This window comes from Pristiophorus japonicus, chromosome 8 (genome assembly GCF_044704955.1).
Source record: "Pristiophorus japonicus isolate sPriJap1 chromosome 8, sPriJap1.hap1, whole genome shotgun sequence".
NCBI lineage: Eukaryota > Metazoa > Chordata > Chondrichthyes > Pristiophoridae > Pristiophorus > Pristiophorus japonicus.
Genome location: NC_091984.1, coordinates 226,729,740 through 226,754,941, shown reverse-complemented (window position 1 = coordinate 226,754,941; position 25,202 = coordinate 226,729,740). Strand labels below are relative to the sequence as shown.

General features: G+C 47.9%; 1 protein-coding gene across 1 annotated transcript in view; it reads right to left on the bottom strand.

Annotated features, from left to right (window-relative positions):
• Positions 1-10,514: 10,514 nt before the first annotated feature.
• The window catches only part of LOC139269259 (seizure 6-like protein), a 287,174-nt gene continuing 272,486 nt past the window's right edge, over positions 10,515-25,202 (bottom strand). Inside the window, exons 17-20 of the mRNA XM_070888347.1 lie at positions 25,149-25,181; positions 22,799-22,913; positions 16,804-16,906; positions 10,515-10,544 (exon numbers count right to left, since the gene is read on the bottom strand). Of these exons, the coding sequence (XP_070744448.1) occupies positions 10,515-10,544; positions 16,804-16,906; positions 22,799-22,913; positions 25,149-25,181 (281 nt within the window). The remainder of the gene's footprint in view (positions 10,545-16,803; positions 16,907-22,798; positions 22,914-25,148; positions 25,182-25,202) is intronic.

Here is a 25,202-nt window from a genome sequence, read left to right as displayed (position 1 = left end):
TAGCACCACAGATAATATTCCCAGCCCCATCTGGACAGTATTTAATTTTTCTTTCACACATAACCTTGTAATGCTCCATTCCTTTGAAAATCAGATGTTCAACCAGCTCTTTCCAAAGGAGTGAGTTGATTCCTTAACATTGAAGGAACTTTATTTCAATTATTGACTATCCTGCGAGGGAGAAACATTCTTTGAAGTCTCTAAACTCATTTGAAGTTTGCCAGTTTTATACCCATATATGGATATGTTTTCCTCAAGTTGTCAGTGTGAGCAAAAAGATCACTGTGACTAAAATGGCTTCCTCCATTTTATGCTTACACCGACTTCTTCACCAAAAGTGGCTGCAGAAAAATATATTGTATATTCTCTAGTTCCGTAAGTCACAGTTGACAGAAAGTGACACAAGCACTCGGCGATGTCAATCCAGCTCATCCTCAGAAAATGGGCTTTTACCACACATTAACGTACCCTGTCAATTCACAGAAGCACCAAGCTTAAAGCATCGACATGGGATGTACCCCGACAGATTAATGGAAATCACGCAATTTCTAAAACCTGTCTCCTACAGAGTCCGTTGCGTGTTTTACATTGCATAGTTTAGATCACTCTTGATGACCGATGGGCTATTATTATTTCAGGTTTTGAGCTCTTATTCCCATATCTGACATTACCCTGGATGACTTATGGGTCTTATTCCATGTTTTAGATCGTCCTGAGTGATGGTAGCTCAAGGCTGGGCTCGATGGGCCAAATCAATATGGAACCCAGTCCATGTTTTCCATCACCTCGTGACAAAATTGATCAAAGGCAAATTATTCACTGTGGAATGTACCATTCATTATCCAAAAAGCTGTGATATATGTTAGCAGGGAAGGCGACTGATGTGGCCAGCAAGAGATTTCAATTAGATGCGTTTCTGGAGCGACAAGGAATTGAGGGAATTGTTGAGAAGACAGATAGGTGGGCTGAAATCTGTTAAAAAACAGTGGCTTGTTAACATAAGAACATAGAATTAGGAGCAAGAGTAGGCCATTCGGCCCCTCGAGCCTGCTCCGCCATTCAATAAGATCAAGGCTGATCTTTGACCTCAACTCCACTTTCCTGCCCGATCTCCATATCCCTTGATTCCCTTAATATCCAAAAATCTAACGATCTCTGTTTTGAATATACTCAAAGACTGAGCCGCCACAGCTCTCTGGGGTAGAGAATTCCAAAGATTCACCACCCTCTGAGTGATAAAGTTTCTCCTCATCTCAGTCCTAAATGGCCGACCCCTTATTCTGAGATTGTGATCCCTGGTTCTAGACTCCCCAGCCAGAGGAAACATCCTCCCTGCATCTACCCTGTCAAGCCCTGTAAGAATTTTGTATGTTTGAATGAGATCGCCTCTCATTCTCTAAACTCTAGGCTTGTTGGGCCTAGCAGCCTTCTCTTATTCCTAAAAATTATATTGAAATGATGTATGGTCAATATGGGATTCAGTCTTTAATCCAATTGGGGATTTACTCATCCATACCAGATGCTGATAAACATTGCTGTGACATATGCAGGGATTAAGATAAAGGCTTAAAAATAATTCACTGCTAAACACTTTAGGATGTAAAAAAAAATACTCGCATAATACAGGTAATTACAATCTAATATTAGAAATGAGAATCTGAATATTGCAAGTACAGTCCGACCCACAAAAAAGTGAATCACAATTATATGGAAATTCAAGTCCCAATTCGACCCCTTCTTAATTTATAATAGCTTGAATACTGCACACAGCATTTTATAAACCAAATAAATGCATTACCTATCAGTAAAACTCTCTCAGGTGAGAAGTTCACACAATCTATTATCCATTTAAATAAAGTAAATCAGAAGAATTTCATAAAAGGTCCCTTTCCCTGCCGTGTGACGCAAAGCCACATGGGAAAACTTGGCATCCATAATGGCTGCTGGCTGTGTTAAGAACAAAAGATGGCGCCATTAACAGCAAGACTGCAAATATTACAAGGAATATCCTACATGGCTACTGTTGGTACTATCTCAAGGTGTGCCACCAGAAGGCACAGCAGTGGGAGACTTGTAGGTTATCTGTACAGGTGTGCCTGGCCTATTATAAAAGGCAGGCCGCCAGGTGTGATCCTCACTCTGGAGTTAACAAATAAAGGACTAAGGTCACTACAGTTCAAGTACAACACGCTGCCTCGTGGAGTCATTATTAAAGCATCCAAGGACACAACAATGTCAAAGGGCCTGCAGAGTACACAAAGATGCAACACATCCTGAGGACTTGAAAAACATTTGAGGTTTGGCATATTATATCATCCAACCCCCCTATTACAGCCTTGCAGTACATATGCAGACATCTGTTATTCTCGATGTACCAAGTTCTGTGGATGAACCTGGCTCTATGAAATTTAATGACATTCTTAATCTATTGAACCTGACAGATTCCATTGCTCTGTTCAACCAAATTGTCTGCAGGTCTTGATTTATTCCTGACTTGCACAATTGTCAGCACCTCATTTTATTTATGCCGAGTGTCCTGACCGTTCATATACAAATTGGGACTGTTTGATTCCAAACTCCCATTATATCAAAACTCTCAGAGGTTAAAGGAGCAGAGATGCTATGTGGGGAAGCATAGTGATGTGTCTTTTTGACCTATATTTACATCTATACCTCATAGCAGCAGGAATCAGTAATTGCCCACCCGGGCCCTGGTCGTCCTTTGATAACTCACCCAAGTACCTATTTTTCATGTGGATCGAGACAGTGAAGCCCGATTTCAAATCGGGCAGGAATCGAGCAGGCGGAGACCAAGGTGGATGGAAAACTGTCCTGATATTGGCCGCGTGAGAACTGGCCGTTTTAAGAACATAAGAGTTCGGAGCAGGAGTAGGCCATCCAGCTCCTCGAGCCTGCTCCACCATTCAGTAAGATCATGGCTGATCTTATGACCTCAACTCCCCATATGCCTTGATTCCTCTAGAGTCCAAATATCTATCGATCTCATCCTTGAGGGTATACATATCAGGAGAGGATGAACAGGCTGGGTCTCTTTTCTCTTGAAAAAAGAAGGCTGAGGGGTGGCCTAATAGAGGTCTTTCAAATTATGAAAGGTTTTGATAGAGTGGATGCAGAGAGAATGTTTCCACTTGTGGGGAAGAGCATAACTAGAGGCCATCAATGTAAGATAGTCACCAAGAAATCCAATAGGGAATTCAGAAGAAACTTCTTTACCCAGAGAGTGGTGAGAATATGGAACTCGCTGCCACAGGGAGTGGTTGAGGCCAATAGTATCGATGCATTTAAGGGGAGGCTGTACAAGCATCTGAGGGAGAAGGGAATAGAGGGTTATGCTGATAGAGTTAGATGAGGAAAGACGGGAGGAGGCTCGAGTGGGGCACAAACGCTGGCATGGACTGGTTGGGCTGAAGGCCTGTTTCTGTGCCGTATATCCGATGTAACGGATATACTCAACGATTCAGCATCCACAGCCCTTTGGGGCCCTGGGCCTCAGCTGCGTGCCAGTTCTCTGCCGGTGACTGGTGGAAAGCTGCAGCTGGTCAGAGGGCAGAGGCCCAATGTTGGGAGGCAGGAGCCTTGGCACCTCGGCTAAACACTCCTGCTCCTCCTGGCCCCACACAAGTAAAGCTATCGAGGCTGACCTCTTTGGGCTTCACCTTGCCCTGGCTCCTCTTCCCGCGAGGTTGACCACACTGGTGCCACCATTCAGGCCCATGGGCCCGCCAATGACATCACAGGGGCCCCAATGTACGCATATTAAAGGAGGACCCCCCCCACCCCCGCCAGCTTCGGCAGGTGTCCGTCCTGCCTGCTCAGAAGGGGTGGTTATAATCGAAGACTGCGGGAAGAGAACGGGGGCAGGGCAGGCGGTTTTAACGGCCCACCTGCCTGGTTGCCGCCGGGCGGGCAAGGTTAAAACTTTTCCTTGCGTGTCAACGGGCTATTCAGCTGCGGTTGACATCACAATCGCGCTCGATTCACACTTCCAAGCAGGAATCACTTAGCAGCATTCATCAGCAGAGACATATGACCTGTCCCTCACTCATGGCTGCTTATGGCCAAATGCAGAACACCTAACACGAGCTTGGTGAAGACATAGTTTGAAGGTGACCAGAATCTTGTGCCACATTTACCTATCAAGCTATTTCCTTTAATTTTATTGTTCTGTCAGATTTATTCCCTTCTTATTTTCTCCCCTCTTGTCTTGAAAGTATTAACAGCCCCGCCCACCTCCCCATCATCCCCGCCCCCCCTCCCGCCTTCACCACCTCACTGGTGCACAAATCCATGGACAGCCTTGTCCCGCATCAAGGTGGATTCTTCGACAACACCTCCCAAACCCGCGACCTCTTCCACCTTGAAGGACAAGGGCAGCAAGCGCATGGGAGCATCGTCATCTCCAAGCTCCCCTCCGAGTCACACACCACCCTGACTTGGAAATATATTACCATTCCTTCATCGCCGCTGGGTCACAATCCTGGAACTCCCTCCCTCACAGCACTGTGGGAGCACCTTCACCACACGGACTGCAGCGGTTCAAGAAGGCGGCTCACCACCACCTTCTCAAGGGCAATTAGGGATAGAAACATAGAAACATAGAAAATAGGTGCAGGTGTCGGCCATTCGGCCCTTTGAGCCTGCGCCACCATTCGACAAGATCATGGCTGATCATTCCCTCAGTACCCCTTTCCTGCTTTCTCTCCATACCCCTTGATCCCTTTAGCCGTAAGGGCCATATCTAACTCCCTCTTGAATATATCCAACGAACTGGCATCAACAACTCTCTGCGTTAGGGAATTCCACAGGTTAACAACTCTCTGAGTGAAGAAGTTTCTCCTCATTTCAGTCCTAAATGGCCTACCCCTTATCCTAAGACTGTGTCCCCTGGTTCTGGACTTCCCCAACATCAGGAACAATCTACCCGCATCTAACCTGTCCCGTCTCGTCAGAATCTTGTATGTTTCTATGAGATTCCCTCTCATCCTGCTGAACTCCAATGTATAAAGGCCCAGTTGATCCAATCTCTCCTCATATGTCAGTCCGGCCATCCCGGGAATCAGTCTGGTGAACCTTCGCTGCACTCCCTCAATAGCAAGAACGTCCTTCCTCAGATTAGGAGACCAAAATTGAACACAATATTCCAGGTGAGGCCTCACCAAGGCCCTGTACAACTGCAGTAAGACCTCCCTGCTCCTATACTCAAATCCCCTAGCTATGAAGGCCAACATACCATTTGCCTTCTTTACCGCCTGCTGTACCTGTATGCCAACTTTCAATGACTGATGAACCATGACACCCAGGTCTCGTTGCACCTCCCCTTTTCCTAATCTGCCACCATTCAGATAATATTCTGTCTTCGCGTTTTTGTCCCCAAAGTGGATAACCTCACATTTATCCACATTATACTGCATCTGCCATGCATTTGCCCACTCACTTAAGCTGTCTAAGTCACCCTGCAGCCTCTTAGCATCCCCCTCACAGCTCACACCGCCACCCAGTTTAGTGTCATCTGCAAACTTGGAGATAGTACACTCAATTCCTTCATCCAAATCATTGATGTATATAGTAAAGAGCTATGGGCATAAATGCTAGCCTTGCCAGCGACGCCCACATCCCAGAAACAAATACATTAAAAAAATTCATAAATAGTTTTGACAAGTGGCCTTAAGACTGTGGGGGCATCTCAGCCACGACTAACCCTGTCCTTACCCAGCGCCCGCTGTATCGTGGTCAGAAGCAGGAGCCCTGGATTATTTCCCCCTCGCTAACCCCATGGGAGCTGCAGTCCACCGTAGCACCCCACATTGTGCAGGCCTGGCAGAGGTCGGCTGGGGATCTAACCTGGGCATCTGTACAGGGTCGCCCGGATTATCGTGGAGTCTCCAGGAATTAAAGATTAATCTCCAGGAAACTGGCCAGCAACACCCGGGAGAAAAATCATTGGGGAATCAAAACATATGAGCATTTTTTTTCATTTTCTTTGAAATATTTTGCCTCGCAGTTACCAAAATGTTGGTGCTGTTTGACTGTGCGTGGCGGGTTGGAGGTCATGTGATGAAACCTCCAGGAATACGTGCAACCAGAGTTGGTGACCCCAGGACTATATGACTCTGAGGTGGGGTCGATTTTAACCCTGCTCGCCCAGCAGAAAGCTGGCGGGTGGGCAGTTAAAATCGTCCTGCATCTTCCCTGTCCGAAAGCCGCCATGACCTGCAATTTTAATCTGCCCTCCAGAGCAGGCAGCGGCGGAGCCAACAGGGTCCTTCTTCGCATAGGGCATGTCGCGGCCTGATGACGTCACTGAGACCCGACTGCAATTTGAACTGGAATCCACCTGGAGTTTAAATCGGGGCCGAGCCATCGGGATGCTTCACTAAAGCCATTACAAACAGCAACATGGCTACACCTGCTTGTACCCTGATGCTATTTTAACCAAATCCAAGCAACCTGCGACCAAATCTGACTCTCTTATCTTGATGGGATTCTCACCGACACAAGAAAATCTGTCTCTACAGTCAAGCACCAAGATAAAGAAGGCAGATTTAGCAGTGTAAAGGTCTGGAGTTGGCTCACGTATGCTAGTCCCCCTGGATCCAGAATGATAAATAGTGCTAGTAAAATCCGCATGAGTCTAGGCTAAATACAATACATCATGAGAACAGCTAAAATCTGCGGCACAGTGATACTGCACTTTGGAACAGCGTGGAGCAGAAGGAAACATTTACAATCCCCCACCCCGCCATCCCCCGCCCCACTGGTCAATTTCCCGTCTCAGCCATGCTGATCGTAGGTAAGATGTTTCCATTGGGCCTCCAACAGTTGCGCCCTCTGGTGGCAAGTCTTACACAGTTACAATGTTTACATACATAACAGAGGAAGGACAGTCACTGCCAGGCTGCCGTTGCATCTGGTTAAGTTGCAGCTTTAATATTTTGGGGGCGGGGGGGTGCGCGGCCCCTTTAAGGGGATGCGCAGCCCATTCAAAATACCGCGTTTAATGTATGCACCTGTGAGCATGCTCACAGGTTTGTGGAGCTGTTGCCGAGAATGTGGTGTCCACCGGTACGCTCGCGGCCTTCCACGAGAGGTGGGCGCCGGAGGGACTGGAGTGCATCATCACCCCCGACAACCAAATTTTAATTTGATGTTAATGTCTAAAGTTTAATTTGTTTAAGTTGTCAGTTTTAGTGCCCCACCCACCCACCCCCCCCTCTCCCCCGGCCCCCCCTTTAGCCAGGGGGCACCTGTATAATTTGTGTTTTTAGTGCCCTCAAAAAAAAACAAGAGGTCAGTTGAAACATTTTTGGAGTGTGCCCCCCCCCCGCTTTAATCAGGGGGACACTTGATTACTAAAATAGTTGTAGAGCTGTTGCCTCTTCCAATATTTGAAGGGGCTGCTCCTCAATTTCTGGTTGCACTTCAGTCCCACACTCCTGATCTTTGGGCACCCGGTGCGGAGGGGAGCGGGCAGGTTGGAAGGCCTCCTCGTAGGACTGCTCCTGGGCATGGCCAAGGGGACCATCAGCCGGTCCAGGCAGCGGGCGGTCGAGGGGGTCATTCAGCCCGACTGCCTGCCTCTCTTCCGTGATTACATCCGAGCCAGGGTGTCCCTGGAGATGGAGCACGCGGTGTCCACCGGTACATCATCACCCCCGACAACCAAATTCTAATTTGAACCACATAATGTCTAAAGTTTAATTTGTTTAAGTTTGTCGGTTTTAGCGCCCCCCCACCCCCCCTTTAGCCGGGGGGCACTTGATTTAATGATTTATTGTTTTACAGGTGCAACTAAAATAGTTGTGGAGCTGTTGCACTGTGAGCGGTTTACCCAGTCACCTGACGTTCACAAGATGCAATCCGTAATGAGTATGCTTACAGGTTTGTGGAGCTGTTGAGTTGTGAGTGGCTTAGCTAGTCACATGATGTTCACAAGACTCAATAAAACCCCAGCCAGTTGGGTTCGGGGGATCCACGATGAGGCAGGTGGTTGTGAGCCTGGTGGACGAACTGGTAATATGTAGTGTGATTGTTAAACCTTTTGCGAATAAACCAAGTAATTCTTAATAGCAATGTGTTGCTATGAATTCTTAAGCAACGAACCCTTGATGGAAATACATTACACAATAAAACCCCGGTCAATTGAGTTCAGGTTCTCCACAACGAGGCATGCAGTTGTGAGCCTGGTGGATGAACTGGTCGGGTTGAGTTTGATTGTTAAACCTTTGCTAATAAACCAGCTAGTTCTTTACAGAAAATGTGTAGCCGTGAATTCTCAAGCAAAGAACCCATTGAAGCAAACACACTACACAGCCAGCGCATGCGAGTTGCGCGGGAGGTCCAGAGCGTTGTGTGGCCACGCAGCTTAAAGGGAACGCTGGTTGCATTTACAGCTTTGCTGCTGCAAGGAAGCACTGAATTGCTAGCAGGTGCTCCTCACACCGCATGCAGTACAGAAATGGGATTTAAAATAAAACTATTTCCTCGTTCTATCTTTCTCCTTCCCTTCTCTCCTGAAATGTTAAGTCAGTGAAGCAGGCGATCTTTCCGTGCGCTCCCCTCTGATTTTCTCCCCTCCTGACTGACACAGTTGCAGAGGGTACCAGTTGGCCCATCGCTACAATGTCCCGGTGCCAATTCTTCGCAGGTGAGCCTCGACAGGTTGATCTGTCGGGCAAGCGTCACAGCTAGGCTCGTCCCTCTCCTCACCTGCCTGGGGATCGCGAGCAGCGATGAGAAGTGAGAATCCCAGCTCGCTTTCCCCGCAGCCCCCTCCCCTTCCCCAACCCGCTTCCGAACCGAGAGGGCACCTCCGACTCGCGCCCGTGCCGAGACCAGCCAGCTCAGCACGGATTGAGGATCAAAAACCAAACCTTCCCGATCTGGAGGGTCCAGCCGCTAGCTGGGTAACCTTGCTTCATCGTCGGAAGGAGGCAAGCAGTGCTGTTTTGACACTGTCGCCATTTACTATTGTACAGCTGGGGGCAGCCAACGGGAGAAATATGAAAACATTTTGTAACTGATCGCAAAGACAAGAGAAGAATTCTCCTGTGTGTAACTTTACCAGCAGAATAAAAGTCTACATAAATAAGTCGCAAGAGGTAAATGCAGAGAACGCTGCACGATACAGGGTGTGCTGGTGTATGTGGAGAATACATGGAAACAGATGCACCAATACAAAATCGGTATGTTTACACAGGTAAGTAGAAACTTACTCTTAGAGTGGAAGCAAGTCTTCCTCGATTTCGAGGGACTGCCTATGATGATGATGTATGAATTCTGCAGATGTACAGTAAGGATATACATGCAGAGATGCACATCACACATATATGCTGTTTAGTTAATGAATATACACAGACATACAGTACATGCATGTATAGACATGTATGTGCCTGCATATACACATATATACAGGGAAAGTGCGTACACAGCGGGTGTACAGTTAGGCAAAAAGGGGACATTTAGAAAATATTTATCAAGCAATTCACTGGTCCAAAGTCAAATATATGCCTGTCCTTATTAGTGACATAAAAGAGAAGCAATCGTTTTTGTTCAAAGAGCTGAACCAATGTCAAAAAAAAATAGAGTTGTAGAAATATTCCTTGAGGGAAAAAAAGAAGTGAGGTTTCCTACTTTCCCACCCAATGCAGATAACCACCATGGAGGTATCTGGCAAAGGAAGCAGAGCCGAGATGAGAATTTTTTCTTTACGCAGCGAGTTGTTATGATCCGGAACGCGCTGCCTGAAACGGTGGTGGTAGCATATTCAATAGTGACGTCTAAAAGGGAATCAGATAAATACTTCAAGGGGAACATATTTGGGGGGCTAGGGGGGAAAGAGCTGGGGGGAGTGGGACTAATTGGATAGCTCTTTCAAAGAGCCGGCACTGTGTTTTCATGTTCTGGAATCTTCTTCCCTCCGGCCCACTCCGGTGATGTTAGTGCCAGAGAGTGTCTGACTCGGTATGTATAGCGTACGGTGCCAGGCTGATAATATATCTTCCTTGGTGGCTGGATTGAATAGTGACCCTTCACCCCACCACCCATTAAAATCAACAGAGCTTCTCTGGGACACAGGACACCAAGGTCACCGTGGTCGCAAGGAATATTTTTATAAAACACTTCACGTACTTTTTTTTTTAATGTAGACATTGGAGAATTGCTTTGATCAAAAATAAATCTCCATAGATTTTTAAAAATTTTGAATTGGTCTCCTTTAAATACTAAGTGTTGCCTCTGAATTTACCTAAATCGTTCAACCCAAAAGCATTGTTGGAGAATTTGAGGAGGCCTTTCCCACGCTGAGCTGCAAGATCCATTTTCAGGGAAACACAGCCGGGTGCAATACATTTAGGGGAAGCGTCCGGGTCTGGAATGTCAGTGATTTCTATTTCTGGCTGAGAAAGCACAGAGGAGCGTGATTCTCTGGGTTGAGTACTGGGAAGTCTCTGGCTGTTTGCAGGAATCTCGCTATTCGGCCTCTTCCGTGGGTTTATTCATATGGAAACTTCGTATTCCCTCGTGTCCTGAAATCAAACAGAGGATCAAAGACAGAGAAATCAGATTGCCGTTTTTTTTATGGACACGTTTATTTGTACTGCTAAAATGGCCACCATGCTCCACCCTTTGTTACTGATTGGTCCCCTTGGAGGATAAGCCACACCCTGAAGTTTCACAGGAATGTGTCACTGGAACCACCCATCCCTCACAGCCAAAGTGCCTTACCCCAGTCCAAGTGCATGCCTCCCCCCCCACTGCCCCCATAGATGGGGCAGACATTGTGTATGGATTGTTAACAGGTTTATTGGGTATGAAGTGAATAGTGACAGTGTCGTGACTTCTGGATATCATCCGCTCCAACAATGTCCCTTGTAGCGGGTTGGAAGAACGTGATCCGTCTTCCCTAAGTGCCCTCCCTCCCCTCCGACCGCCCCCACCGCCTCCGTATCGCTCTCTCTCCCCCAGCCTCTCTCTCTCTCTCTCCCCCCACCCAGCCTCTCTCTCTCTCTCTCCTCCAGCCTCTAGCTTCTCCCTTTACCCCCAGCCTCTCTCTCTCTCCCCCCCAGCCTCTCTCTCTCCCACCAGCCTCTCTCTCTCTCCCACCAGCCTCTCTTTCTCTCCCCCCCACCCCAGCTTCTCCCTTTCCCCCAGCCTCTCTCTCTCTCTCTCTTCTCCCCTAGCCTCTCTCTCTCCCCCAGCCTCTCCCGCTCCCCCCAACCTCTCTCTCTCTCCCCCAGCTTCTCTCTCCCCCAGCTTCTCCCCTTCCCCCAGCCTCTCTCTCTCTCACTTCTCCCCCAAGCCTCTCTCTCTCCCCCAGCCTCCCCCGCTCCCCCCAACCTCTCTCTCTCTCCCCCAGCTTCTCTCTCCCCCAGCTTCTCCCCTTCCCCCAGCCTCTCTCTCTCTCACTTCTCCCCCAAGCCTCCCTCTCTCCTCCAGCCTCCCCCGCTCCCCCCAACCTCTCTCTCTCTCACCCAGCTTCTCTCTCCCCCAGTCTCTCTCTCCCCGCCAGCCTCTCTCTCTCTCTCTCCCCCCCCCACCAGCCTCTCTCCCTTCCTCCCAGCATCTCTCTCTTCCCCCCCAGCCTCTCTCTCTCTCCCCCCCAGGCTCTCTCTCCCCCCCCAGCTTCTCTTTCTCTCTCTCTCCCCCCCCAGCCTCTCTCTCTCTCTCTCTCTCCCCCCAGCCTCTCTCTCGCCATCGGCACCCTCCCACCACCATCGGGCCTCAGGCCGGCCGGAGGGGAGGAAGTCAGAGCCTTAGGTCCTGCTTCTCCACACTACGCACCATGGAATGATTTGGGCCGGGGGTCGGGGTGGAGCTTGACAGGGGGCGGGGCTTGTCGGTCAAAGAAGTGCAGTGTGGGGCTGGGGGGGCTGGACCGACGCCTGTCTGTCAAAGAAAGTGCAGTACAAACAGTTAGTCGCTTTTTCTATTATCGACCTCAGTAATAATGACAAAAATGTTAAACCCTCCTCAAACCATCAAGGGAACTAACCAGAGCTCAGGTGAGGAGAATTTTTTTTTTCGCAGCGAATTATGGCGTGGAATACACTGCCTGAAAGGGCGGTGGGAACACATTCAATAATCACTTTCAAAGGGGAATTGGATAAATACTTGAGGGAGAAACATTTGCAGGGATATGGGGATAGGGGAGTGAGAAAGATAGACAAGAAGGGAAAGGAGGTGGGGTAGCTCTGTTAATAAAGGATGATATCAGGGCAGTTGTGAGAGACGATATTGGCTCTAATGAACAAAATGTTGAATCATTGTGGGTAAGGGGAAAAAGTCACTGGTGGGCATAGTTTATAGGCCCCCAAATAATAACTTCACGGTGGGGCGGACAATAATCAAGGGAATAATGGAGGCATGTGAAAAAGGAACGGCAGTAATCATGGGGGATTTTAACCTACATATCGATTGGTCAAATCAAATCGCATGGGGTAGCCTTGAGGAGGAATTCATAGAATGCATACGGGATTGTTTCTTAGAACAGTATGTTACAGAACCTACAAGGGAGCAAGCTATCTTAGATCTGGTCCTGTGTAATGAGACAGGAATAATAAACGATCTCCTAGTAAAAGATCCTCTTGGAATGAGTGATCACAGTATGGTTGAATTTGTAATACGGATTGAGGGTGAGGAAGTAGTGTCTCAAACGAGCGTACTATGCTTAAAAAAAGGGGACTACAGTGGGATGAGGGCAGAGTTGGCTAAAGTAGACTGGGAACACAGACTAAACGGTGGCACAATTGAGGAACAGTGGAGGACTTTTAAGGAGCTATTTCATAGTGCTCAACAAAAATATATTTCAGTGAGCAAGAAGGGCGGTAAGAGAAGGGATAACCAGCCGTGGATAACCAAGGAAATAAAGGAGAGTATCAAATTAAAAACCAATGCGTATAAGGTGGCCAAGGTTAGTGGGAAACTAGAAGATTGGGAAAATTTTAAACGACAGCAAAGAATGACTAAGAAAGCAATAAAGAAAGGAAAGATAGATTACGAAAGTAAACTTGCGCAAAACATAAAAACAGATAGTAAAAGCTTTTACCGATATATAAAACGGAAAAGAGTGACTAAAGTAAATGTTGGTCCCTTAGAAGGTGAGAAGGGGGATTTAATAATGGGAAATGTGGAAATAGCTGAGACCTTAAACAATTATTTTGCTTCGGTCTTCACAATGGAAGACACAAAAACCATGCCAAAAATTGCTGGTCACGGGAATGTGGGAAGGGAGGACCTTGAGATAATCATTATCACTAGCGGGGTAGTGCTGGACAGGCTAATGGGACTCAAGGTAGACAAGTCCCCTGGTCCTGATGAAATGCATCCCAGGGTATTAAAAGAGATGGCGGAAGTTATAGCAGATACATTCGTTATAATCTACCAAAATTCTCTGGACTCTGGGGAGGTACCAGCAGATTGGAAAGCAGCTAATGTAACGCCTCTGTTTAAAAAAGGGGCAGACAAAAGGCAGGTAACTATAGGCCAGTTAGTTTAACATCTGTAGTAGGGAAATGCTTGAAGCTATCATTAAGGAAGAAATAGCGGGACATCTAGATAGGAATAGTGCAATCAAGCAGACGCAACATGGATTCATGAAGGGGAAATCATGTTTAACGAATTTACTGAAATTCTTTGAGGATATAATGTGCATGGTGGATAGAGGTGTACCAATGGATGTGGTGTATTTAGATTTCCAAAAGGCATTCGATAAGGTGCCACACAAAAGGTTACTGCAGAAGATAAAGGTACGCGGAGTCAGAGGAAATGTATTAGCATGGATAGAGAATTGGCTGGCTAACAGAAAGCAGAGAGTCGGGATAAATGGGTCCTTTTCGGGTTGGAACTCGGTGGTTAGTGGTGTGCCACAGGGATCGGTGCTGGGACCACAACTGTTTACAATATACATAGATGACCTGGAAGAGGGGACAGAGTGTAGTGTAAGAAAATTTGCAGATGACACAAAGATTAGTGGGAAAGCGGGTTGTGTAGAGGACACAGAGAGGCTGCAAAGAGATTTGGATAGGTTAAGCGAATGGGCTAAGGTTTGGCAGATGGAATACAATGTCGGAAAATGTGAGGTCATCCACCTTGGAAAAAAACAGTAAAAGTGAATATTATTTGAATGGGGAGAAATTACAACATGCTGCGGCGCAGAGGGACCTGGGGTCCTTGTGCATGAATCCCAAAAAGTTAGTTTGCAGGTGCAGCAGGTAATCAGGAAGGCGAATGGAATGTTGGCCTTCATTGCGAGAGGGATGGAGTAAAAAAGCAGGGAGGTCCTGCTGCAACTGTACAGGGTATTGGTGAGGCCGCACCTGGAGTACTGCATGCAGTTTTGGTCACCTTACTTAAGGAAGGATATACTAGCTTTGGAGCGGGTACAGAGACGATTCACTAGGCTGATACTGAAGATGAGGGGGTTACCTTATGATGATAGATTGAGTAGACTGGGTCTTTACTCGTTGGAGTTCAGAAGGATCTTATAGAAACATTCAAAATAATGAAAGGGATAGACAAGATAGAGACAGAGAGGTTGTTTCCACTGGTTGGGGAGACTAGAACTAGGGGGCACAGCCTCAAAATACGGGGGAGCCAATTTATAACTGAGCTGAGAAGGAATTTCTTCTCCCAGAGGGTTGTGAATCTGTGGAATTGTCTGCTCAAGGAAGCAGTTGAGGCTAGCTCATTGAATGTATTCAAGTCACAGATAGATAGATTTTTAACCCATAAGAGAATTAAGGGTTATGGGGAGCGGGCGGGTAAGTGGAGCTGAGTCCACAGCCAGATCAGCCATGATCTTGTTGAATGGCGGAGCAGGCTCGAGGGGCTAGATGGCCTACACCTGTTCCTAATTCTTATTTTCTTATTTTCTAATTGGATAGCCCTTTCACACGGTAGGTGGTGGGGGTCTGGAACTCACTGCCTGAAAGGATGGTAGAGGCAGAAACCCTCACCACATTTAAAGAATACCTGGATGTACACTTGAAGTGCCGTAACCTACAGGACTACGGACCAAGAGCTAGAAAGTGGGATTAGCCTGGATAGCTCTTTTTTGGTCGGCTTGGTCACGATGGGCCGAAATGGCCTCCTTCTGTGCTGTAAAATTCGATGATTCTATAATTCAACTAGCCAGCACAGGCAGGGGGGGGGGGGCCAAATGGCCTCCTGCGCTGTATCATTCTGTGATTCTAGATGATCAATGAAAGGCATCTTACTGTGTTGTCATGTTCTGGCTTTTAAAGGAACTAAAGCATAATATTGAAGTAGGGCGGTGACAATTTTTGACCTTTTAAATAATTTTTCTCTCTCAGTGTTTCTTCATGTTGATGCTGGCTGCTCTCGTCCAATCGGCATTCCCCGTGTGTGAACCTAAACATTCTCTGGCAGGCTATTCAATGTGTCACCCACCACGATCGACCACAGTCCTGCTCTCCCAGTGTCCACACGTGCGCTGTCCAGTGGGTGGGGGGGGTGCTTCTGTACAGTGATGAGGAGCCGGGACCCTGGCTGATACGCGCACCCTCTCTAGCTCAGGGGTCAACATGTGACACTTCTTCTGGCTGCCTCAACTACCTCAGAGCAGGGATTGGGCCTGGGACATTCCACGGCTTTGCGGTTCGGTACGAGACTGCGAAATGCATTCACCTAAATCGCACTAAGTCCCTGTGGGAGTGAGCGTGTTATTAATTCCATTCTCCAACACTGTCACCTTCACGTGAATGAGCAGAAATTTCTGTCCACAGCCCCCCACCCCCACATAAAAGTACAACGGGCTGGATTTTCCGGTCCTTTTCGCTCCGAGTTTCGCCCCGGAGCGGTGTGAAAGGCAGCGTTCAAGTCTCCTGCGCCCCGCGGCTATCCTCCGGTCTGGTTTTGCGGCTGCGCTGAGCAGCATGGCCGGCAAGAGCCTTGCCGGGTGTGCAACGCCTCTGGTTGTGACACCGGCGCGGGTTTTGAGTTTTGCCCGACCCGTCCGCCTGTAAGTCCGCCCTCAATGACCGCCTGGACATCAGAGCAGTCTAACCATCCCGCAGATGAAGGTAATGGACTCCTAAAGTAAGCGCGATTGATTTTTCTTTTAATTTTTTTTGTGATTTGTGTTGGGGCGTGGGCAATGTTTTGGGAAAGTTTCTGTGGTCTTTTTTCGGTTCCCCCACCCCAGGCGTCTCTCGGAGCACTCCTGGCCCGTCTCTGTAGCTTGGGCGTTTCCCACCCTACTGCCACGAGAGGTGCGCAACGCCTCCCTTAGCGCTGCGCCCCCTGACTCAGGGCCCAGCTGCCCAAACTTACCTACTGAGGCGCAAACTGTTCCCGGGCGCTAACTTTCCCGCCCCGCCGCCATTATCGCCCCAGAAACAACAAAGCCTAAAATCCAGCCCATAAACTCTCATTGTAATTCTCGTGAAATACTCGTGGACTAGCGAGCAAGTGGTTCATATTGACAGTACAGTCTCCTGAATGAGCCCATGCTTCTCTCTCGTGCCTCTGTCAAGTTTCTAGGAAGAGTCTTTGGAGTTTTACATAATCAGAGAATATCATCCACCATGTAACGACATCTTGCAACACAATGATCTAAATATGCCACTTCTCTTGTTTCACACCAACTCCGCGTTAGCACACGCCATTCAGTAACAATGGTTGCACTTGGCTTCTCCAGAACCAAGAAGTGATTGCCATCTCTAAATATTCCCTCCTCCCCCTCCCCCCCACTTTAAGGATACAAGCCCAGGGAGACACCGAAACATAACACTCTCCTACACAAGCGGAAAAAAAACGGTAACGTACGCCTGTCTCATAGATGGGATTGTCGAAGGCTGTTTCCACGGTGATTTGACTGTACGGGTGAGAGGACATGAGAGGCAGACGCAGGTTTGAGTGATATCGGCACCTGGAATAGAGAGATAGAAAGAAATATTGAATGGGAGATCATGGTAAAGAACACAACTGTACTCAACGCTTTTGCTGACCTATTAAGCACTGGGCTTTGCCCGCATTGCAGGCTTTCCCAGGGTGCAAGGTACTGTAGACTGCACATACATTGCTTGCATGATACCCATCACCTTCCTGGCACCAACCTGACCCCGCCACACAGCACTGACCCCCGATTATCAAAATCCACGACGAGGCCTTGGACAACGCGGACCATTTAACATAGCTCGGGAGCCTACTGTCAGCAAGAGCAGACATTGACGATGAGATCCAACACCGCCTTCAATGCACCAGCGCAGCCTTCGGACGCCTGAGGAAGAGAGTGTTTAAAGACCAGGACCTCAAATCCGGCACTAAGCTCATGGTCTGCAGAGCAGTAGTGATACCCGCCCTCCTATATGGCTCAGGGACATGGACTGTATACTGAAGACACCTCAAAACACTGGAGATGTATCACCAGCGCTGCCTCCGCAAGATCCTGCAAATCCATTGCCAACATCCCCAGCACCGAAGCACTGACCGTACTCAATCAGCTCCGTTGAGCGGGCCACATTGTCCAAATGCCCGACACAAGACTCCCAAAGCAAGCGCTCTACGCGGAGTTTCAACACGGCAAGCGAGCTCCATGTGGGCAGGGGAAACTCTTCAAGGACACCTTCAAAGCCTCCTTGACAAAGTGCAACATCCCTACTGCCACCTGGGAGTCTCTGGCCCAAGACCGCCCAAAGTGGAGCAAAAGCATGCGGGAGGGCGCTGAGCACCTCGAGTCTCATCGCCGAGAGCATGCAGAAATCAAGCGCAGGCAGCAGAATGAGCGTGTGGCAAACCAGACTCCCCACCCACCCTTTCCTTCAACCACTGTCTGCCCCACCTGTGACAGAGACTGTAAGTCCTGCATTGGACTCCTCAGTCACCTGAGAACTCACTTTTAGGTGGAAGCAAGTCCAAGGGACTGCCTATGATGATGATGGCATCTTCTGAATAGAAAGGGATTCCACTCCCTCAACGTCCAGATGGTTTGCGACTAAAGACAGTGCCGGTCTGTGCCCGGCTTCCTGGCTGCAGTTATGATCCATTCATCCTCCGCCAGTGCTCAGTGCTGCCTTTATTTCAACCAGGCCGTCAGATTACAGGCTGGCTATTGGGCGACAAGGGCTATCCCCTTTCAGATTTGGCTCCTGACTCCTGTCAGGTACCCGGGTGGCTTACAATGAGAGCTGTGCCGCCACAAGAAAGGTGATCGAACAAACCATCATCATCATAGGCAGTCCCTCGAAATCGAGGAAGACTTGCTTCCGCTCTAAAGGTGAGTTCTCAGGTGACTGAACAGTCCAATACGGGAATTACAGTCTCTGTCACAGGTAGGACAGATAGTCATTGAGGGAAAGGGTAGGTGGGGAGTCTGGTTTGCCGCATGCTCCTTCCGCTATTTGCGCTTGTTTTCTGCATGCTCTCGGCGACGAGACTCGAGGTGCTCAGCGCCCTCCCGGACGCTCTTCCTCCACTTAGGGCGGTCTTTGGCCAGGGACTCCCAGGTGTTGGTGGGGATGTTGCATTTTATCAAGGAGGCTTTGAAGGTGTCCTTGAAACATTTTCTCTGCCCACCTGGGGCTCGCTTGCCGTGTAGGAGTTCTGAGTAGAGCGCTTGCTTTGGGAGTCTTGTGTCTGGCAGGCGGACAATGTGGCCCGCCCAACGGAGTTGGTCGAGTGTGGTCAGTGCTTCGATGCTGGGGATGTTGGCCTGATCGAGGACACTAACTGTTATATATGTAAACCTGTAAACCTGTTTAACCATCAGAGGGCTCATCCCCTGGAGTCCCAAGGGATCCCACAATCCTTTGGGAGCACCTTTACATAAGGAGGCCTCAGAGGCTGGAGAGGCACTCTGGAGACCTACAATAAAGGACTACGTTCACACCTTACTTTGAGCTCGCAGTATCTGGTCAGACTCTTTATTCAATACGTAACACTAACGTTGGTGCGTCTATCCTCCCAGGGGATTTGTAGGATCTTGTGGAGACATCGTTGGTGGTATTTCTCCAGCGACTTGAGGTGTCTACTGTATAGTCTCTGAGCCATACAGGAGGGTGGGTATCACTACAGCCCTGTAGACCATGAGCTTGGTGCCAGATTTGACGGCTTGATCTTTGAACACTCTCTTCCTCAGGCGGCCGAAGGCTGCACTGGCGCATTGGAGGCGGTGTTGGACCTCGTCATCGATGTCTGCCCTTGCTGATAATGGGCTCCCGAGGTATGGAAAGTGGTCCACGTTCATCATCGAACAAACCATCGATGCGCTCAAACAATGCTTCCGCTGCCTAGATGGTTTGGGATGAGCTGTGCAGTGCAACCCTGACCGGTAGTCTCGATTTGTGTTCATCTGCTGCATGTGCCTGAGCTTTGCCACCACCTGGGCAGCAGGAGGAGGAGGAGGAGGACGGGCAGTATGAAGGGGAGCAAGAGTGGCCTGAACCACCAGTGCGCCGAGCTGCCAGAGCTCTTGGAGAGCAGCTCATCCAAGAGCACTTCACATGAGCCATCCCTCCAATCCCCAGTACAGCAGCAGTCCTTATCACCACCACCAGGACTTCAAGGGTTAAGTTATGAGGAGAGATTATACAAACTAGGGTGGCATTCCCTGGAATTTAGAAGGTTAAAGGGTGATCTGATCGAAGTTTTCAGGATATTAAGGGGAACAGATAGGGCAGATAGAGAGAAACTATTTCTGCTTGTTCGGGAGTCTAGGACTAGGGGACATAGTCTAAAAATTAGAGCCAGACCTTTCAGGAGTGAAATTAGGAAAATCAAAGTGTAGTAGAAGTTTGGAACTCTCGTCCGCAAACAGCAACTGATGCTAGATCAATTGTTAATTTTAAATCGGAGATTGATAGCTTTCTGTTAACTAAAGGTATTAAGGGATATGGACTAAAGGTGGGTATATGGAGTTAGGTCACAGATCAGCCTTGATCTCACTGAATGGTGGAACAGGCTCGAGGGGCTGAATGGCTGACTCCTGCTCCTATCTTCCTATCCTTGCTACCCCCATCCGATTGCATTCCTTCAATGTCAGAAAGTGTGAGGTCATCCACCTTGGGAAAAAAAACAAAAAAAGGGAATACTATTTGAATGGGGAGAAATTACAACATGCTGCGGTGCAGAGGGACCTGGGGGTCCTTGTGCATGAATCCCAAAAAGTTAGTTTGTAGGTGCAGCAGGTAATCAGGAAGGCGAATGGAATGTTGGCCTTCATTGCGAGAGGGATGGAATACAAAAGCAGGGAGGTCCTTCTGCAACTGTATAGGGTATTGGTGAGGCCGCACCTGGAGTACTGCGTGCAGTTTTGGTTGCCTTACTTAAGGAAGGATATACTGGCTTTGGAGGGGGTACAGAGACGATTCACTAGGCTGATTCCGGAGATGAGGGGGTTACCTTATGATGATAGATTGAGTAGACTGGGTCTTTACTCGTTGGAGTTCAGAAGGATGAGGGGTGATCTTAAAGAAACATTTAAAATAATGAAAGGGATAGACAAGATAGAGGCAGAGAGGTTGTTTCTACTGGTCGGGGAGACTAGAACTAGGGGGCACAGCCTCAAAATACGGGGGAGCCAATTTAAAATCGAGTTGAGAAGGAATTTCTTCTCCCAGAGGATTGTGAATCTGTGGAATTCTCTGCCCAAGGAAGCAGTTGAGGCTAGCTCATTGAATGTATTCAAGTCACAGATAGATAGATTTTTAACCAATAAGGGAATTAAGGGTTATGGGGAGCGGGCGGGTAAGTGGAGCTGAGTCCACGGCCAGATCAGCCATGATCTTGTTGAATGGCGGAGCAGGCTCGAGGGGCTAGATGGCCTACTCCTGTTCCTAATTCTTATGTTCTTATGTTATGTTCAATCTAGCTTTATGGATCTTGCCCCTTATTTCAGGGAGGTCTTACTGCAGTTTTACAGGGCCTTGGTGAGGCCACACTTTGAATATTGTGTTCAGTTTTGGTCTCCTAATCTGAGGAAGGACATTCTTGCTATTGAGGGAGTGCAGCGAAGGTTCACCAGACTGATTCCCGGGATGGCAGGACTGACATATGAAGAAAGACTGAATCGACTAGACTTATATTCACTGGGATTTAGAAGAATGAGAGGGGATCTCATAGAAACATATAACATTCTGACAGGATTGGACAGGTTAGATGCAGGAAGAATGTTCCTGATGCTGGGGAAGTCCAGAACCAGGGGTCACAGTCTCAGGAAAAGGGGTTTAGAACTGAGATGAGGAGAATTTGAAGCTGTGGAATTCTCTACCAAAGAAAGTTATTGAGGCCAGTTCATTAGATATATTCAAAAGGGAGTTAGATGTGGCCCTTACAGCTAAAGGGATCAAGGGATATGGAGAGAAAGCAGGAATGGGGTACTGAAGTTGCATGATCAGCCATGATCATATTGAATGGTGGTGCAAGCTCGAAAGGCCGAATGGCCTACTTCTGCACCTATTTTCTATGTTTCAGTACAGATATGTACAGTACAGTGTCACTTGCCTCTGAGTCAGAAGGTGGTAGGTTCAAGTCCTACTCCAGGGACTTGAGCACATAAATCTAGGCTGACACTCCAGTGCAGTGCTGAGGGAGTGCTGCACTGTCGAAGGTGCTGTCTTTCAGATGAGACATTAAACCGAGGGGCGTCTGCTCTCTCAGGTGGACGTAAAAGATCCCATGGCACTATTTTGAAGAAGAGCAGGGGAGTTATCCCCGGTGCCAGGCCGATATTTATCCCTCAATCAACATAACAATGATCTGGTCATTATCATATTGCAGTTTGTGGGATCTTGCTGTGCGCAAATTGGCAGCCACCTTTCCCACATTACAACAGTGACTACACTCCAAAAGTACTTCATTGGCTGTAAAGCGCTTTGAGACATCCGGTGATCGTGAAAGGCGGCTATAGAAATGAACGCCAGCACCAAATAAAGAACAAAAAGCAAATTTATCCATTAACTCAATTCTATCTGTGACTAATAGCTTGCTCTCAAAGAGATTGGGGATAACTGGTGTGGGAATTGGAAAAATGTCATGGTGTAGCGGGAAAGGAGGAGTTAAGCCATTTTAGGGTAGAAATACCCCGTGTACAAGATCAGTAATGAACCCACTGCTGATGCACTCACATGAAATTCCCTTGTCCGGTATTTGGCCCATACAGTTAGTGGCTTTGTTAAAATTTCATATGGTAGGTCAACATGTTCACTGTTAATGTCTGACAAGGCAATTTCAATCCAATTGTTAGCACTATTCAGAGTTCCATCTAGCCCATGCCGTACCTAACTCTGTGTGTACCTGATAACTCGCACAAAATGGAAAACATCTCTCACCTTGCTCAGCCCAAAAAATAACACCTATAAAAGTTGTCATTGTATCCAAAAATGGCAAGCAGATTATCAATAAAATCAGATGCAGTTAAGAGATCCTTTTTAAAAAAAAAGTACTCATTCTCGGGATGTGGGCGTCGCTGGCAAGGCCGGCATTTATTGCCCATTCCTAATTGCCCGTGAGAAGGTGGTGGTGAGCCATCCTCTTGAACCGCTGCAGTCCGTGTGGTGAAGGTACTCCCACAGTGCTGTTAGAGAGGGAGTTCCAGGATTTTGACCCAGCGATGTTGAAGGAACGGCGACATATACCCAAGTCGGGACAGTGTGCGACTTGGAGGGGATGGTGTTCCCATACGCCTGCTGCCCTTGTCTTTCTAGGTGGGGGAAGGTCACGGGTTTGGGAGGTGCTGCTGAAGAAACCTTGGCGAGATCGCTTTGTGTTTATCCACTGACAAGTACTACATGCAGAGGAATCCAAAGGACTATTGCTCACTTACCTGGTGACATAAATGTAGGCGCTCCCCAGCAGTATGGAGATGATGAGGATGGGGATGAATATTGCCAGAGCCATATTTCCGCCTTCCATTGACGTTTCCGCAGCTGCCTCTGCTACTGGAGGGGAAGCAACTCAGAAGTGACTTTATTATATCAAAGCTCTCTCACCCGCTCAACCACTTTCAGTCCGTCTCCTCCCCTTCCCCGGTCAATTTTTCTCCCTTGTTTCCCCGAAGGCACTGAGTCCTGCTGGAGCATGGTTCGTTATCAACCCTGCCTGATTTTCATTTCCATTAACCTGTTCATCGCCGAGAGCATGCAGAAATCAAGCGCAGGCAGCGGAAAGAGTGTGCGGCAAACCTGTCCCACTCACCCCTTCCCTCAACGACTATCTGTCCCACCTGTGACAGGGACTTACATTGGAAGATTCAGCCACCTAAGGACTCATTTTTAGAGTGGAAGCAAGTCTTCCTCGATTCTGATGATGTGTTCTGTTGGGGGTTGCTGGCTGGGCCTAGTACTTTGGATAAGTTCTTTTTGAGTGAGCCCTGGGTATCCTGGGTAAAGGAAATGGCCTCAAAATTACTTGAACACTGTTAACGCATTTCACTGTTGAAACTCCTTTTGCTATCTTAACACAGAAGGGCTGATTTTAACACCGTGGTTGCAGAAAACGAGTGCTCATGGATAGGCTACTCATTATCAACCCTGCCTGATTTTCCTTTCCACTGACTTGGAGGCAAAAGGATTTGGTGAAACTATTGTATCAGTTACAAATGCCATATTGTTTCCCACCCTTGCAGTCTATGGGCTCTGAGGTCAAATGTAGTACAGGTATTACAAATAGGGCCCTAACTCAGTGTAGAATGGACATCAAAACTCAGCCAACCTCAGTTATGGTCAGTTGAACACCCACTAAATCTTGAGGGAATTTTTAACTCAACCATGTTCCAGCTTGCCTTTCCTAGTTTCCACGGTACATGCTGCACCCTTGACTGTCAACGCCGAACAGCGTTACTGTCCTGTTTGTACTGCGGCCTGTAATCTAGGCTCGGCGTACAAGCCCGAAAAACTGAGCGCTGCTGCCTTGTCTTTGACATTAGGCCTTCGGCATGGCATTGGAGCTGGTACAACAGTTTGTGCCAAGGTTTGAAGGAGGCGGAGGTGAAGGGAAACATAGAAAATAGGTGCAGGAGTAGGCCATTCGGCCCTTCGAGCCTGCACCGCCATTCAATGAGTTCATGGCTGAACAGGGAGAAGTGTTGCCTGCATGGGTGTGTGTCTGCAGCAGAAAACTACCCACAAATCAGTACAAAATGGCCAGGCTCCTTCTCGGACTCCACGAGAATGGATGGCGTAGGAAGCAAAATAAATATTCTCGCTGGGGTAGAAGGAGGTGCGATTCTAGGGTTGGGGATAAGTCAGGTTGTTAGGTACGGTTGAAAGAGTATTACTCTGCATCTAGTCCATACTACATCGGACCTGGGAGAGTTTGATCGGACAGTAGATCAAACCTGAGTCTACATCTAACCCATGCTATATCGGACCTAGGAGAATTTGATAGGACAGTGTACATGGAGCTTTACTTTACATCCATCCCATGTGATATCGAACTTGGGTTCTGACGAAGTGTCATCGACCTGAAACATTAACTCTGTTTCTCTCTCCACAGATGCTGCCTGACCTGCTGAGTATCTCCAGCATTGTATGTTTTCATTTCTAACCTGGGAGAGTTTGATAGGACAGTGTAGCTGGAGCTTTATCCTACATCTAGCCCGTGCTATATCTGACTTGGGAGAGTTTGATAGGACGGTGTAGATGGAGCTTTACTCTACATCCAACCCATGCTGTACCTGGCCTGGGAGAGCTTGATGCTAACGCTGGGTGCTAATAGTATAGAGGGAGATGTATTTTGCATCTAACACATGCTGTACCTGACCGGGAAGTGCTTGATGAAACATTATGGAGCGAGCTTTACTCTGAGCCCAACCCATGCTGTGACTGATCTGGGAGAATTTGATTGGATAGAATTGAGGGAGCTTCACTCTGCATCCAACCTAGCCATACCTGGCATGGGAGAGCTTAATTCTGAGACCGGGTGCCAAAATGAAAGAAAAATCCATTCCCCACGACTGAAATTATTTCACAAAATATGCAGACAAATACATATGTAAAAGAATGATCTTTCAAGAACAGCTTAAAAAATAGCATTATTCTCATTTTTAGTTTTTGCAATTTTATCGTAATCACTAAAGCTAGCTGCGAGCATCTTTCTACATCAATGCCCACCCAGGTATTAAACCTTCTTATAGTCAGCCCGCAGTGACAGTTAAAGCCTTGCTATCAACTTACCTTCCAATGAGTGTTCGAAGCCATACTGAGCAGCTGAAAATAAAAAGAGGAAAG